Source organism: Leptosomus discolor, chromosome 2 (genome assembly GCF_034619465.1).
Source record: "Leptosomus discolor isolate bLepDis1 chromosome 2, bLepDis1.hap2, whole genome shotgun sequence".
NCBI classification, from domain to species: domain Eukaryota; kingdom Metazoa; phylum Chordata; class Aves; order Leptosomiformes; family Leptosomidae; genus Leptosomus; species Leptosomus discolor.
Window position 1 is genome coordinate 88768505 of NC_141392.1, and position 17609 is coordinate 88786113.

General features: G+C 38.8%; 1 protein-coding gene across 28 annotated transcripts in view; it reads left to right on the forward strand.

Moving 5' to 3' along the window:
• The window catches only part of SNAP91 (synaptosome associated protein 91), a 67315-nt gene that overhangs the window by 31065 nt on the left and 18641 nt on the right, over nucleotides 1-17609 (forward strand). For 17 of the 28 annotated variants that reach the window (XM_086461414.1, XM_086461404.1, XM_086461405.1 and 14 more), the window contains 8 exons: nucleotides 790-860; nucleotides 2227-2254; nucleotides 4351-4460; nucleotides 5615-5715; nucleotides 10300-10314; nucleotides 10458-10628; nucleotides 16570-16677; nucleotides 17203-17460. In XM_086461414.1, the coding sequence (XP_086317540.1) occupies nucleotides 790-860; nucleotides 2227-2254; nucleotides 4351-4460; nucleotides 5615-5715; nucleotides 10300-10314; nucleotides 10458-10628; nucleotides 16570-16677; nucleotides 17203-17460 (862 nt within the window). Of the gene's footprint in view, nucleotides 1-789; nucleotides 861-1275; nucleotides 1282-2226; nucleotides 2255-4350; nucleotides 4461-5614; nucleotides 5716-10299; nucleotides 10315-10457; nucleotides 10629-16569; nucleotides 16678-17202; nucleotides 17461-17609 lie in introns of all 28 variants that reach the window. The other 11 variants (XM_086461426.1, XM_086461427.1, XM_086461431.1 and 8 more) reach the window with 6 other exon arrangements.

A 17609-nucleotide genomic window follows, 5' to 3' on the forward strand; every position in this document is an offset into this window, starting at 1 on the left:
CTTGTAGGAATCCACTGATCTGGACTCTATTTTTACACTGGAGTAGCTAGGCACACTGTTGTTTGTATTTATGACTACTTTTCCTATCTACCATTGTAACAGCAAGTGCATGCCCAGGGGTATTGCCTGACCACAAAAAGGTTGCTTAAAATAAAACCTAAGATCAGGGAGGCTTGAAAAAGCTTAGTTTTTGTATGTGTCTAAAATAGTGATCTTCATGAATTTTGAGTTAGCTGCTGGGCTCAGTAACCTGTGCCTGGCTACCACTTTGAGAAGAAACAGCTATAAGGTTTTGCGATGTTGGGAGTCTTCAACCAAAGGTAGCTGCTTTGGGGGGCATTGGAAAGGACTTTTAGTTTGTTTTGTTTAGACTGCAAATACCTAACCCTCTGGTCATGAAAGAGGTGTTGGAGGTTTGACTAAAAACAAAACCGAAAGGATGACCTTGAACCTATTACTCTTAAAATTAACCCTATGGATGCCTGTGCTGTTGTCAATATTTAACACTGACTCAAAGCATGATGAGCAGCACATCCTGAATTTAGGCTTCAGGTGCTGCTTAGTAGAGGTAAATGTTTTATTTCTGCAAATTTGGACACAGTATTATCTTTCAAAATCTGTCTTTGCCTGAATGCTTCTAGAATGGAAATCCACTATTTTCAGTGGTGCAAATAAAATAACAGTATAAGCATGCACATGGTGGACTTTAGGGAAATTAGTGCTGGATTTCAAAGTATCATTAAGTCAATGCAATGTGTTTAGAAGTGTATCTTTCTCTTTGCTTTCAAGGCTCCTAGCAGTCTCATGGAGACCCTTGAGCAACACCTGAACTCACTGGAAGGAAAAAAACCTGGCAACAAGTAGGTGTATATGTTGTACCATGTATCAAGATGTACTAGTAACAATGTGAGATTAGCTGATGTTTAGGTTTGCCTCCCCCAACCTTCTTTTGTCACTTAGCTGGAAAATCAGCTGTAGCAAGACTGGGTTTTTCCTTTCCCTTACAAAGTCATCTTAATGGCAACATTTTTTCTTACTGGGGGGTGGGGGGGGAAAAACACACTGAACAACTAGATACTTTCCAAAATGAAGTAAAAATTTAACTGTGAAGACTCATAGAAGGAAGTGTTTTTTCTGCTGTTAAGGCTTTTATCATCAAAATTTGTTTTCTAATGGCTTTGCATCTTCTTACTAGATACTTGTCATGGCTAAGTCTAGGAAGGATTAAGCTAAACCTGTGTTTTCTCTTTTACTGTTGCTTTCCTTGCAATTTAGTGAAGGGTGAGTACATATGTTTACACATCACTTGCATGCAGACATGGTTATGTTTTTTAAGATGACTTGAACACTTAGAAATAGATGTCATCTTTAAATTGTACCTAAACTGTTGCTTGCTTTTGTATATCGTCATCCAATATTTTTCGTCATTTGTCGTAGCTCCAGGTCTCTAATCAGTTCTACAGCTTCTAGGACTTATCCAGTTCAAGTAACCTATAGGATGGATGCTAGTTCAATATTGGTGCAGTTTTAATTGGAACTCCTCCTTTTATCTCTTAGATAAAAGTAGCTCTAAATATCTGCAGCAGTGTCTTCATACCTCATAATGACAGTAAACAAATGCACTGATGTAAATTTTAACTTAGATTAAGGCTCTGTCAGTTAGTGCTACTGTGATTTTCTTGCATGTGGGAGTACTTTTTAGCTTGGACTTTCCAACTAACTGTTTCCATACTTTTAAATACTGTTATTTTAAAAGAAGTCTGACTTTCTTTAAAAGAAGAGTAGACTTTGAAGATTTGCTGACACAACCTCAGAAGACTTATGTTAGAGAACTGCTTCCATAATGGTGTTTCTGCTGCTATTGCATGATTTTATAGTATGGTGGCATCTTGCCCCAGTAACTTTTTCTTACTGGCTCCTGTAGGCCCCAAAGCAAGACATTTGCATGCATCTCTGCCTTTCCGCCATTTAGTAGAGCTTATTTAAAAGGCAGAATAATTCTGTGATACTAATTAGCTTAAAATATTAATTTAAGATTTGAAGTAAAAATTTGCATTCGTTGTTTGAAGTGGCACATGTGAGTTTGAGAAATGTGGGGGGCATGCACTTGTAGAGATCTTCAGAAAGCTGTCATGCATAGTTATTGGCCTTTTTCCAGGAGTTTTGATGACCAGAAGCATAGTTTCCAAAAGTGTACTTATCTGGAAAACCCACTTTTTTTTCTAGATCTGGGGCTCCTTCTCCTCTGAGCAAGGTAAATTCTGCCAATTGCTGTACTAGTTAATTCCTGTTCAGGTGATACACTTTAGAACATCTTAAGGGCACAAAGAGTTAAATTTCCATCTCCTAATATGCTTTTTAGACTTTGCCACCTAGGCTCTACCTAATTGACAAAATTGCATGTTTTAATGGCCTTGTAAATAATGGCTCCATAAAAGCACTTCTCTGATCTGAAGGGCTATGGTGTTTAGCCCAGTGCAGGTTGCTAAGCAGCTTTGCCAAGATGTGATGGTCATGCTTTGAAGTATATACATCTATCTTTATCTCAACTTTTTTTGTTGTTGTTGTTGTTTTTATTTTTTTTGTTCGTTTTCCCCTTAATCCTCATGCCAGTGAGAAAGTTACTCCGTATTGTTTCTCCTCTAAATTCTTCACTCAGTTTGCAACTTTTACTGAGGAAGTTCTGGCTCTTTTAAAACCATGTTTGTGTGAAAAGCCAGGAAGAAAACTTTCATCCAATATACCTACTTTCAGAGTTGACCTTATTAGTGAGACTATTCACTTTAAAGCAAGAGTTGCCAGTGAAACCATCTTGGTTTGAGTATCAGATAAACTAATGAGCTTTATAGTGTTAGTAATAGTAGTTCCTGGTATCCCTGAAGCATTGCTAGGTACCATAGTTCTGTGTCTAATAATGGGTATTGTGCAGGAAGAACTCAATGAAAAGTTCTGAATCTGAGAGAAACAATTCAATGGTTGATTCTAGTGAAAGTTCTTAAATTTCTTTCCCAAAAGCCCTTTTTAAAACCAACAAAAAGCGCTCTTGTTCAATACTATGACAGTTGGTGAGAACTACATGATGGCTCAGAAAGTGTTCTTACAACTTTAACCTCCTCTTCCTGATTTACATGAAGAATTTGGACCGCTCTAGTTTCAAACCTTAGTAAAGCCTTGAAGAGAGTCTAGAAAGCTTATATCCACCTCCTCTAGAGTTGTGATGTTGGGACAGCAGTAGCAGAACTCAAAATTGCTTCAAATTTGCTGTTCTTTTTCTTCCTTGAAAGTGGTTAGAATGGGAAACAGTACTTAACATAGGACTTGGGTTTTGTTCATTAAGAACAGGATCTCTCCAGTGTGTGAGATGCTGTAACAAAGCTCATAGTATCTTTGAGAATTAAATTGTTACTCTTCAAGGTAACTTGAGTCTTCAGGTGCACAGAAGGGTTGCAATATACTCTCCTGAGTGTTTGTCCTTGCCAGACTTAAAGTATCTTTATCCAGAATTGGAGGAGCCAATGAAGCAAAATCATAGGCTGAGCTGTCTTTTATATCTTCCCAAGGAGTTAACAGTTAGCACTGTTGATGGCTCTTCAAACTCTTCAGTCGGAAGGCTTATGCACATGCTTACCTTAGTTTCTAAGCATTTATCTTTGTGCACCATTTCTATGGTTAGAGTACTAAGGTGCTGTTGTGGATGAACACATAGCTTAGTGGTGGGCTTGGTAGTGTTAGGATAATGGTTGGACCTGATGATCTTAAAGGTCTTTTCCAACCAAAATGCTATTTCATTCTGTGGACAAAATTAAGGGTTTGACAAATGCAGAAACAAACCCATAAAAATACTTCTTCAGGGTGGTCTTGAAACCAAGAGGAGACAGTTTGATGGGGAGCAAATTATTTTCTTGGAACTTGCTGAGAATCCTTTGACACGTAGGAACTGTTAGTTACCCTAATCGATGATTTTTATTTTTTTTTTAAAAAAAAGGCAGATAAGGCAACTCTGGATTGCAAGCCTGAGTTAGTTGCCTAGATGTTGAGTGAGTCTTGAACCCAAAGGACTAAAGTTCATATGAGACTGGCCAGTGATGTCTGCAGGTACTTCGAATGCATGTAATAGGCATTTGCTCTTGAGCCAGGTGTTGCTAGGGAGAGTCACCTTGGAGTTTCTCAGCTGCACCACCCTCTGAAAACTTAGCCCAGTCTTCCTTAAATTCTTTGAAAGCAGGGAACAGCTCACAATAAGACGACCTGATGTCAAAATCAGATTTTTTTTTTTAAATATATGAATCTGTGCATGAGTTCATGGAGAAATTCTGGTATAATGAATGTATATTTAAAATATTTCTCCAGTCTTCTCCAGCCACAACTGTTACATCTCCTAGTTCTACTCCAGCAAAAACTATTGATACATCTCCTCCAGTTGACCTTTTTGCAACGTCATCTACAGCTGCTCCAGTCAGGTAAGTTAAAAAGCATATTTGAGTTACTGAGCTTGATACAGATGCCCAAGTCACACTTGTAACAGGAGGCTGGCCTGCAAGATTTTGCCTACTTTACAGGTAGTGTACATCAGTATTGAATGGGCTACATTATTCTACCAGTATAGATCACAAATGAGCTCTAACAGGAAAAAAAAAAGTAAATTGTGACTGCTCTTATTTGCTTTCAATGTAGTAGTGACATTGTAACATTCCGAAAATAAACTTTTAATTGAATAGACTGAAGTAATTTGCAAATCCAGAGTAGTCTTTGCTGACCTTCAGTATTCTGTTTCTAAAACTGCTGAATTAAGATTCCTTTTCCTTGCTGTTCAAATTAGCTAATGAAGCACAAAAATAATGAGCTTTTGGTGGTTAAAATAAAAAAACATTTGACCAATAAGAAAATCTAAACCTTGTTTTCAAGTCAAATCCAAAACAAACTCTTGCTGTTGCTTGTTGTAATGAGCAGAAATGAAAGAACTCTAGTCATGTAATGTTAAGCTTGAATCAAAAGCCTGAAGACTTGACTAACTTCAGGTAAATGCCAGATGAAGTATTTCGCTGAAGAAGGAGCTTCTATTGTTTATTTAAATGTTTTAAATGAACAAGACCTTGTTTCCTAAGCAAGTATCTAGCTGGCTTATGCCATAGAAGTTTTACCAACTCTGCCTAATGCCTATTTATTGCTTGGAAATGCATGTTTCTGATATGGCACAATGGAATACCAAAGTAGAATGGAGTTGTTTTCAGTCACAGCAGTTACTTTGCTCTGTTCTTACTGACCACTTGGGATTTTGGGGTTTGGGTTTTTTGTTTTGTTTTGCTTGTTTGATTTTTTTTGTTTGTTTTTTAGGGTTTTAAAAGTCTCCTAGATCTCTTAGCTTGTTGTTACCAAGTAATGGAAGTAATTAAGGTCCCATCCTGGGGTATAATGTGTTCTCGGTGTTACTGCAGTAGAGGTATTTATGGCCAGTGCTCTAATGTGAAGGCCTGAAAAAAAGTGTCTCTGAATATTTCATCAATCATCCAAACTAAGGGTATTTCCTACAATCTAGTCATGATTTGCTTTTGTAACTTGATTAAAATGGATGGATTCCTCCAGTATTTACTATTTCTATTCCTTTCCTTGGCAGCTCTTCCAAACCATCCAGTGATCTTCTGGATCTTCAGCCAGATTTTGCCGCTACTGGACAGGCGGCTCCAGCAGCCCCTGCTGGAGCCACTTCATGGGGAGGTAGAGAAACCTCACTGTCAGCGTCTTTTCTTGCAGTCTGTGTCATCTTGCCTGGCTGAACTGAAACCTGGCTCTTTCTCTTCTAGCACAGAATGTTCTCAGCTCACTCCCAGGCTTCTGCTGACCTGACAGTCAGGCATCCCTTTGTGGCACAAGGCTACTCCTTTTTCCAGGGATATGCATAATAATATAAGCTGCTTTTAAAGACCTGACTGCAAAGCTGGGGGGAGCCAGGATTATGTGGCTAAAAGTGAGCAGGAAGGGGGTGGCTGAAGGTGAACAGGCCGAGGGAGACACTTTAAAACAGAAGAACTAGAACTGCTCATGTGCTTATTGGCAGAAGGGCAGAAACCAACTCTTCTGTTCATAAAGCAAAACCCACAGATCAGTAGGGAAGGATCAAAAGTATATTTTACAACAAAAAATGCATCTAAAGCCAGTGATGGCAAATTAGTTCTGCTGCATGTGTGATTACCTCTGGCAACCCTTAACGTATTTTATTAAAATCTTAATTGTCTGCATAGAATAATAATATGAAAATAGAAGTAGAGAGCTAACTGCTTTCAAACAGGGATACCTAACCAGCTCTCTGAAATCTGAGCTCTGTGGTTAACTGAGCCTGTTGTTCGAGGCAGCACTAGCAGCTGGTGATCTGAAGAGGGCTGCAATAAATGTAGGCAACATTCACTTTGGTCCTGTGAAGACAAGGAATTAGGCCAGTAAATGTGGTTTAACTTACATAGTTATAAACCTACTGTGTTGTAATCTTAAGAGATCTTTACTTGTGTGGCAGCTTAATGAACTCATCAGCCCTCTCACGGCAGGAATGCTACACCGAGTCATGCTGACTCTGCTATGAATGCTAATACTGGGTACTAGTGGCTTCTGTATTCCCTGTTTCTGTTCTTAGCTTTAGTTCACTGAAGATGACATTGTATCTCAGCTGCTTTATTAGGAGAGGATAGCGGTGGCTGTCATGTACACCATGTTTTGTGTATTTCTATTTAATGCATTGAATTGATTTTTTTTTTTTTTCAGAAGTGTCAGTTTTATTAACTGAAATGTAATCTTACCCAGAAAGCAAGACCAAAGAGTCATCTATTCTAGGATGCCTGGGACTAATTATTCTGCAATTTTTTGATTGTGTCCTGTTTGTCTTGCTTAGTCATTGCCATGTACAGGCTTTTGAGATGTTTGAAAGAGCTCAGGCCTTTCAGCTAACTTTTTTAAGCAGTTGCTCATTTATGCAGAGTAAATAGCCATTAATATTGTAAAATACTGATTCACATTGCAATTGAAAGCTGATTTATTTGGTGTTTTGTTTTGCTGTTTTGGATAAAGCACCTGTAGTTTAGAACTTAGGTGTTTCTATTCATATGAATTACTGAAAACTTTTTTTTTCTTTTTTAAAGTCTTAAATAATTGCCAAGCACCATGTTAGACATGCATAAATTGAGAACTGGGATGGCTTTGTTATGAAAATACTGAAATTTCCATTAAAGATTCATCTGGTAATGAGAACATCTTTAAGCCTGTGTTAAGGGTTGAGGTTTTTTTATTTACTTATTTAAACTAAATCTGCAGGATGAAGCCAGTAGTCCTTATACATTGTATGGTCTCATAAGTCCTACAGAGCCTTCTAATTAGTGCAGGCAAGGCCACATCAGGAATACTGTGTCCAGTTCTGGGCTCCCCTGTTTAAGGGATAAGGGGGTGGCAGAAGGCTACCAGGACTCCAGGAATCTAAAGCACATCTCTGCGGTGAGAGATTGAGGGAGCTGGGCCTCTGTCATCTGGCAAAGAGGAGGCTAAAGAGGACTGTTAAAAGTGGCCTACACCACGTGAAGGGAAGTTACAGAGCAGAGCCAAAATTTTCTTGGAAATTATAGTTGATTATAACCAGGGGTAATAACAACAGATTGCAGCTTCAGAGGTTGATTGGACATGAGGAAAAAATTATTTCACTTGAAGGGCAGGGCAGTACTGGAGCAGATTGCCAATGTGAGCTAGTCTTGAAAAATCCCCATTCCTAGGGATTTTTCAAGACGTGACTAGACAAAGCTGTGACTGCCCTGATTTGGTGTTGGGTGTAATGTTGTTCTAAGCAGGAGGCTGAATAAGATGACCTTCCTTCCTCCCAGGACTTTTGGGAGGGTGTGTGATGGTGTCACCCTGCCACTTGAGCTTCTTCCTCATCTGCAAAACTCAACTGGCCCACAACAAGTTAACATGGGAACTCACAAGAGAAGTAGTAGGGGAGGAAGCTGCAAGAATCCTGCAGTTCAGAATAGCTAGGAAGATGTGAATTTCAAATACTTGAAGATACAGTATCAAACTGGCACTTTAGATGTCACATAAACCTCAGGAATACATGTCACCAGCAAATGACCCTGCTGTCTGTCTCGCTGGCAGTGTAGATTCTATGTATTCTGGCATATACTGTCTAGTTGGTACAGTAAACTATATATTTAGTGGTATATACAGTACACTGTATATTTTGTTGTATACCTCTAGTATATTTCTGAATACAATCTAAGTTATCTAGCAAATGAACTGTAACTTGTGAAAATCTACACTTCTGTGCTAACAGGAGAAGATCAGGGAAGGGTAATGCATTGCCTGCAGCATACTGCAAGGTGCATAGATAGGCATTTGGCAGGCAAACTAGACTGTTAGTATTACAAAAAATACAGTGGGTCAAATTCTGCATCCTCATGAGGTCTGACTCTTGGATATAAAACCAAATTTACTTGAATTTCTGCTCTGAACTACCTTGCAGTGTGCCTTAGAGCATGGGTTTGCTATTAGTATTGTTACTTTAATATTACTATAGAATAAAGTATTGGGGTTTTAATCCTTCCCATATTAAGAGTAAGTGTAGATTGCCATGCTGGATAATTGCAATTTCACTGTGTTGAGATCTGTAACATAACTGGATAACAAAAACACATTGAAGAATAAGCTAATAGAAGGCAAAAGTTTGCTAACAGTTGCTTATTTCAAGTCTAACTGTGAGACGTCCACCTGGTGTGCAGTAATGAGATACCAGAGTGCTGCATTTTTAATATACTGTTATGCTCTTTCAGAATGGTATTTTGACTTCCCTCAGCTTGTGCAGTCAGTCTCAAGTAGAGCTCTCCCAAGGAACCAATTACAGAAATAGCTACATGTGGCTTCTTGATGCCTTTTTAACAAGTGTGGTAAAATAAAGACAAACTTGTGAAGATGGAGCTGTGTTTGCTCAAAGCATTTTTACTTCCTACTTACTGACCAGTAAAGCTTGCTCTTCGGTGTGGATCAGACCCTGTTATGCGTACAATGAATCTAGAAGCAACACTGAGCTACTGGTTAGCAAATAAGTAGTTGTTGAGCTCAGACTATTCTAGTTGCAGTACAAAAATGTAATAGGCCAAACTGGTTAGTTTTCACAGGTTGTTATGGCTTCTAGTTGGTTTTTACGTAGGCAAAGCTTCCTCTGTCTTTGAGCTCAATGTGACTGATCTCAGAGGATATCAAATTGTAGGAAAGTCTGTCATTGAAGATGCTTCACTGGCTTCCAGAAACAGTTGACTAAGGAACCGAAATTGGAACAGAGACAACCTGTTTATGCTGTCAATCATTCATACTCCTCATAGCAAGTGTTGTTGGAGGTGGTTGTTTCTGCATAGTATGCTTGCTCTGTCACAAATGCAGGAAAAGCTTTCAAAGAGGAGCTGCTATTTTTTTCTCTTGCAGAATAGTAGGCTGAATTCTGTCTACATTTAATGACTATAGCGTTGATCTTGACTGATTTTGACTGCATTCTGACTACTTTGGTCCAGAAAATACTTACCACTGAGCAGAATTATCTTGAGATTCTCTTTGGTGTCTGGGTATGTTCTGCAAATAGCTCATTGATTTAAATAAGTTACAACTATGCTTGTTTCCTGTACTTATATGTGAGCACTGGAATTCGTTGGGGCTCACTCTTCCCATATACGGTTTTACCTGGTGAAAGCCTTGAATCATCTGTGTGCTGTTAGGCCCAGGAACTTGCATTTAAAATTTTCGTTGTTCTTGAGGGATGTTAGCTGTTCATAAACTTCAAAGTCTGCCTACTTCTGATGTTACTGTCACACTGCTAAGCCAAATGCAACAGAGAACTAGTTTAGTGGTGAACTGAGCTTCTGAAGAAGTGGTTCTTGGCTTTACCTTGGGGTACTGAAAGGTAGGAGACCTTCCTGTCAACCCTTACAGGCCACTACTTCGTGTTCTCTGTTACAGTGTAAGAAAAGAAAAACAGCTGTATGAAACAGAAGTAATAAATATTACCAGTGTTTGAACATGTTGCTGTTGGATGTTAAGGAACTTATCAAGTACGTGAAACATGTACTGGTTCTGTTTTGAATAGAGCTATTAAACAGAATGAGCTTTGTCGTGTAATGACAACTTCTTGAATGTTAGAAAATCAAGTGCAGAAATTATGTTTAACCTAGACATGTCACTTGGAGAATGAGCATATGGCTAATGAACATCTACAATCTGGCAGTTCTACTAATTGGTCTGTTTCTTTATTCTGCTGTCATTTTAATGGACAATCACTAGACCTCTTGGGAGAGGGTGAGTAATATTTTTGATTTCTAAGACTTGAATGTTAAGACTACTTATTAAAAGCTCCAACTTTCTGGAGATGAGTGATTGTGGTCTTTCTTCTTCTTCCCCTTACTTTTCCTGCTTGATCTTCATTATATGGTTGCATATAGATAATCTGGCTGCACTTTCCGGTGTTACCTCTGAGCCACAGATTTCAGATCCATTTGCCTCAGAGCCTAGTGCAACTACTGCTGCAACTACTGATACTACAACTACTTCAGCTGCTGCCGCTACAACTACAACTATTACTGCTGCCACTGCTGAAGTGGATCTCTTTGGAGGTTAGTTTGGTTGTTTTAGTGCTCTACTCCAGCTCGTAAGGTAGATGAAGCAATATTGGGTTCAGCTATTGTAACAAGGCCTCTAATTTAAGCAGCTATACCAGAGGTGCCTGCGTGTTGGGTGTTAGATGGAACAGGAAATGTAAACCATCCCACTATCTCTGTTTGCTGTGCTTTTAGCTAAAAGTCACCTCTGCATATATATGGAAATGGAGAACTGTATACACTTGAGACTGACTTACCTTATGGTGAAACAGCTAAGAATATTAGTTTTCAGGTCCACACTGGGATAAGCAGATATACTTTCCACATTATTCGATAACTATGCACTGTAGCACAATTTTTGGGAAAAGTAGTTATGCTTTCATAGTTGATAAGGATGGATGTGGCAGCTTCCTGCCTCTTCATAACATATTGTGCTTGAGTTGTATTGAGGGTTTTTTGACCTTTCTTGTAAATACAGTATTGAGCCAGCTGAAATGACTGTATTTCAGCATTCTTGAGTCTGGGTTTTCACTTTATCTTTAACAGTAAATTAAAGTGGCAATAAACTTGTACTTAATGCCAAATAAACAGCTAATGTATAGGAAGCATATAGTTTAGTTGCACTCTTTCAGTCTCTAATATTAGCTGCTAACCTCTTGAGGAAGAATAAATCTTCCTTTACATGTTGACAGTTTTCTTGTCACTCCCATGGAGCAAGAGGCTTCTCAACAGCAGGTCAGGTTGATGGAGAAATCTGCTGATTTACAAAATATTAACATGTTAAAGATTACCTGAGCATTGTATTTTTCTAGGTTTTTTCTTCCTCTCATGCATACTTCCAGCATGACAGTGGATGTCAGGAATTAGTAGTAACTTACTTGCTATCAAAACTGAATTCCAGTATGTTCTCTGTGGGGTGTGTTTATTGCTTCTAGAGACAGGAGTGCTGGAGAGGTCTCATACATAAAGAGTTTGACTACAAAGGTGTTTCCTAAAGACTGAAAGTTCCTGGTTAGTTTTTTACAACTGACTTCAAGAGACAGTTCGAAGATATCCCAAATAAAACTGTTGAGAAGCTGTAAGAAAGGAGTACAACTGCTACCTGCTATTTAACCCTTCCTTTTACAAAGGTGTATAATAGTCCAAGTGTCACAGGATCAGGCAGTTCAGAAGCAACTTTCAAATAGTCATGGGCAGTGGTTCTGGACACCACTAGGAGCAAGAGAAAGTCTGATCTTGGTTACTCACAGAAGCCTGTTGTAGAAGCCAAGGCCTGTGCTCATTAACACCCCTGCAGATGCATAGTGTGTGAAACATCTAGTGTGCAGACATTGGGAATGAGCCAGTGTTGGATACAGCACTTTCAAATTGTGTTATTAATTTAGCATACATATTACTTTAAAACAAACAAACAAAAAAGGTAATTAAATGTCTAGAAATCATTGTAAACTGGCAACAGGATTAGAAAAACACCTACCCTTGCCTGTTCTTCCAGTACTACAGTAGCAAGATGTACTTCTCTTTTTTTTCTACCTTTTCCACTATTCTGTGCCTGGAAAAATGGCTGCTACCAAATCATGTGTCTACTTCGATGTTTATAAAATGGCAACGAGCTGGATGCTTTTAGTTTCTAGAGATTTAATTGGTCATTAGATTACTTAGTGGCACATGTTAAGAAGTGGAGTTGCCTTCATCCTGCAGTGTGGAAAGAATTTTACTTTTGCAGCATCCAGACATCTGTGACTTGATCTCTTCTTTTAAAGAGAATGTATTTTGTTGCTCAAATACTATAAATCTCCAGTGGATTGTATATTAGATGAATACAGACTTTTTCCTGGAATGCTTCAGGACAAAGCAAGGTTTTATTATTTACAATAGCAGAAGACGTCTAGTTCCCAAGAAAAAAAAAGAAAAATCTCTAAACACAGTCAGCAGTACTTTGGCAGTGCCTTCAAGACACCCACAGGCCAGACCCCTTTAAGATCATGGAGTCCATATTGAACTTCCATCTCTCTACTCATGGGGGGTTTTGTTTCTGTTACGTTTTACTTTTTTTTTTTTTTTTTTTTTTTTTTTTTTTTCTGAAGCCTATGCTGTAAGTGATGTCCCATACTAACATTCCTTGTTACTTTAGGACTATGTAGTGCAAGAAGTGGTGGTTCTGGGGCAGATACTGGCTCTCTAGCTCTTGTGGTGCTAGGCATGCTTACACTTAATGAGTAGGTATTTGGCCTTTGAGGTCTGCTAGAGATGCAGTCTTCAAAGTCACCTTGACTTTTTGCAGCTTGCAAGTTCTTAGTTTCTTTACACTGTTACTTGCAGTGAGGTGCAGTAGAGGAAGGTACAGGAGCAGTGATCTCAGGAGAAAGAATGTAAAGAATCTTCAGGGAGTGGCTGGGTAGGTAAAGGAAGCTGAAAGCTGCAGGAGAAAGGCAGCCGAGTTGGTGGGAGAAGCAGAAGAGGAGACTGCAGGAATGACTGTTGGACTGTATCACTGGTACCTCAGCTTTAAGAGGAAAAGCAGTTCTGCATTATGTCTTCATCTCTAACATGGTCTTGGAAAGCAGATGAGAAATGCAGGATTGATCTGGCATAGCTTTTTTTTGAAAAATTCAGTCTGATGAATGGGCAAGCTTTCAGTTACCTGGGCCAACTTGAAGAATTCTTTATCTTGTTTCTAAAGATAAACAGGCTGTTTCCAAAGTGCAGCTGGAATCATTCCTGAGAGGGAGAAATGTAAAGGTAGAAGAAAGGTGAAATAACTTGAAAAGCCATGTATCTCAATAGAATTTGGACACCCTGTGTTTGGATGCTAGTAATATGCTCTTGAGTTATATTCTGTTGCGTGATTACACTGTACGCAGTGCAAATAACAGGTCATGGCAGGCCCTATACGAACGTCAGTTATTAGGCATTCAGATGACATGAATTGTAAGCAGTCAGGAACACTATGGTTTTCCCTTTAAAGAAACTAAAGGCAAAGTGATCAAAACTTCTTGGCACTTGAGGGCTAACGAATATCCCTTATGCTGTAACATGCTGGTTCAGCATACTAGGTCTTATTTTAAAAAACAAACAACAACAACAGAAAAATCCCGTAATTATGATGCTTTCCTAGCATGGAGCCTAGTGGAATATTTCTTGTTAGGTCAGGACAGGTTCTCCATGTCAAAAAGTAATGAAGGGTGACTGAAGAGGAAAAAAACCCTGTGGAAACAGAAAAAAAATTTTCACCTGTACACTTTAGTTCTATACTCTTTCCTATACTTGTGACTTTCCATAGGATTGTTTCATATGTTGCATAATACATGAAATTATTGTAAGTCAGCTGTATCATGTGTGAGTAACTTTTGTCATGTTTTTATGCCGCGGCATCAAATGAAGCCTAAATTTATGAAATTAAACACATCACTTCAGGAACACTTATTTTGTTGCAGACAAGATATACTGAAGCACTACTTTAGTGTTTCAGAACACTATCCTTGTTTGCATGTCATTTCAATAAGAACTATTTTTATTTAACAATTTAAGTGTTACATAATACATACTTATCACTCCTAATAGATGTTCCATACAGTGTGAACTTGCAAATGTTTTGGCAACATCTCTTTAAGTTTCTAGGCTGTGTATAAACCCAAGGGAGGATCATGTGCTACTTGATTCTAGAAGTCAAAAGCTAGATTCACTTTTGAAGCAGAAGATGCACAAATGTAAGGAAGTGGCATAAACTGAGTAAATATAGTAACAACTTTAAAGGGAGAAGATCACTTACAGTGCTGGATATGCAAATGTAGGGTTACTATGCCAATATGGAGGAACAAAAAAGAAAATAAACAGTGCAATACTTATTTGTATCCATTTCTGCATGTCATGCTAGATTTTAGCAGAGGGCATCTGTGCAGGTATAGCAGAGCCTTTTGAAAGGCTTCAAAGGACTTGATAAGCATTAACTGAAAAAACCAAACAACAAACCCCTGGTTTTAACTGTGAGTTGTAGGGTCACCTGTTCGGGTTGGCTTGTCTCTATGCTCATACAAGTTTCTTGAACTTCTCAGAGTAACTAATATGTCAGGTTCTTAATATGGCCATTTAGAAGTGGCAATAATTAATAAAGCTGGTGCCAAACTAGCTATTCTCTTCTATCTATGGGAGGGGAGGAATTTGTGCCCACCCAAATTTCTATGGCTCTTGCACATCGAACTTAAGTAGTCTACATCTGGACAGGAATAGGTATTACTCTTGAGGCTGAAGTGATCCCGACATAGAGCTAGTGAATAACTCTATGCATTCTGAAATCCCACTTTATATGACATCTGGAGTCTATCCATTCGTGCTGGGGAATAATAAGTAGTTTTGACCGACTTCTGTGCTGTTGGCCTACAAGCTTGTGTGGATAGAAATGCGCTCTTTTGAAAGAGAACCCAGGATGACCCTCCATCTGAAAACTGGCCATGTAGAGCAAAACCAAACACACATGACTATACACATAGCATATTCTCAATTAGTACGATTCAAAACTCTTCAGTCCAGTTCTGTGTTAAATTTCTTCTATGTGATGTATGCCAATGTCTGGTATACATACAATACTGTGATGTTTGACTAATTATCATTTTTTCTACATGGACAACTGCCATCCAGTTTTGTTGTCAAACCCTGTTATGTGAAAAATAGAATTGTATTTGAAATGGCTTATTAGCAGGCCTTTTTTTGCTACTAACTCATTTTAATTCTATTGTACAAGACTTTCATCTCTTGTGTTGAAGTTTCAATGCATGTCCTTTTGAGCTTTTTAGATTAACTGGCACAAACTTGTTTTTAAAATGGTTGTTTTCATTTTAAAATTGACACTCAAGTTAAAGCATGTTAAGCTCTTTCCTGTACTAGTTTGACAGTGCAATTGCAGTATTCCCCAGTAGATTATTTTTTTTAACTTGCTGACTTTGTAGCAGTAGAAAAGTGGCCTCTATGAGCATCTTGAAGTATTTATTCTTAATTGCACAATCTTTTTGTGAAGAAAACGCTTGCCTATGAGGATAGTCCAAATGGCGCTGTCCATTAGGACTACTTCATGGAATTAAGAGCTACAGATGGTGGTTTAAGCCTAGGAATAATGCTGTAAAATTTCAGAGCTTGAAGTTTAAACATACCACTTAGCAAGTGGCAAACAAAAAAACAGTCAAAGCAAACTCATGAGCAAGTCATTCCAAGACCCCAAAACAGTTGTTTTCCCTGACTTGACTGGTTGGCCTAGAGGTGATCCTAAAAGGGGAGACAAACTGAGGCTGGCCAGTAGTTAAGATGAACATTCTTGATCTGTCGGAAGCAAGCTGAATAAATATAACCTATGCATCAGGTTATGGCTTCAGAAAGATCCGATTGGAATACTGTTAATAAACAAGTAAGTTCAATTTCTCAGATGTTGCATGACTGACTTGGCTCAAAAACTAGAAACGGTAGATGCAGATCTCTACCAAAAAAAATAATTGGGTTATTATTCGTAACAGTGCTTAAGTTTGCAAAGCACTATGCAAGTAAATTCACAGTTGCAGATTAATGACGTGTATTACGGGCTTTGAGCATGCAAGTTTTTAGTATCTTTATTAATACCAACTTACTGCCATACCTCTGCTCTTTCTTCATTAGTTAATTTTGGGTAGTACCTGAGCATGCTGCTCTGAACCCTTATACAATGAGAATAATGCCTTCTTTTATAGTCACGCTACTTCCTGTGGGCAATCCAAGAAACTCCATCTTCAAACCCTGTCTAGAACCTGCTCATGTGGGGTTGGGGGAGAGACAAAGCGTTCTGCGCTGCATGACTGGTCTTGCTGTCAGAATAACAACATTCATGTTGTATAAGGGGATCTACCTGTGCAATTTAACTTGGTTCTTTTACTATATTTTTCTTCTCTTTATCCTTTTTCCTTTTAATTTCTGTTCTTAAACTGCACCCAAGATGCCTTTGCAGCTTCTCCTGGGGAAGCCCCTGCAGCAGCTGAAGGGGCAGCAGCACCAGCTACCCCAACCCCTGTAGCAGCAGCTCTTGATGCATGTTCAGGAAATGGTGGGTTTTATGTCATTAGATAGTATCTTATTTTGACTTTTTTTTTTTTGTTTAAACTACATGGCAGTGTGTTTTTCTGAAATTTTCGTAGTGTTTGCAATTGGTCAAAACAAACCTTAGACTGAAGAGCATGCTTAACAAAACTGCCTTTTTCCGAGTCTCAGTAACTTTGTGCTTATTTGGTAGTGCTAATAAACAATTCTGTCAGTGCTGAGTTTTGTAAGCAGTAACCTGCTAAACTGGATATTCTTTTGTCGTATTTCTGTCTTTTTTTGGCCTTGTCAAACAGCCTTTGAAAGTGTTCTCCTTTAACTAGACTGCTCAGCCTTTCAGATGGTCTTTATTTTGGAAAAACATAAGTAACATATCCATGTCTGGATAAGTAAGGTAGATGTTAGTGACCTCCTCTGTGTGTGTGGGTGTGTTTGCGGTATGTGCATTGCCTGTAGTTGCTTTGTTCTTGACTTCCTCCCTCACTGATCCTAAGTATGCATATACATATATTTCCCCTCTCCTTTTTACAAGACCCCTTTGCCCCATCTGAAGGTAGTGCAGAGGCTGCTCCTGAGCTGGACCTCTTTGCTATGAAGCCAACAGAGACTGCTGTTCCTGTAGTTACCCCTACAACTAGTGCAGCCACTCCAGTTCCTGCAACAACTCCTTCTCCAGCTGCTGCTGTTGCTGCTGCTGCTACTGCTACTACAGCTACCGCCACCACCACTACTGCCACCACTTCTGCTACCGCCACCACCTCCGCTCCTCCTGCTCTAGATATCTTTGGTGGTAAATTTGTTTTTAACTCTTTGATTCTGGTGGATTGATCTGTCAGGAGTACAGAACATACAAATCCTTGTTGCATGCATGCTGTGTGCTAGGCTTTCAGACCAGAGAGCCTATTAACTGCAATACGATGTGCAAAACTTGAAAGTTCT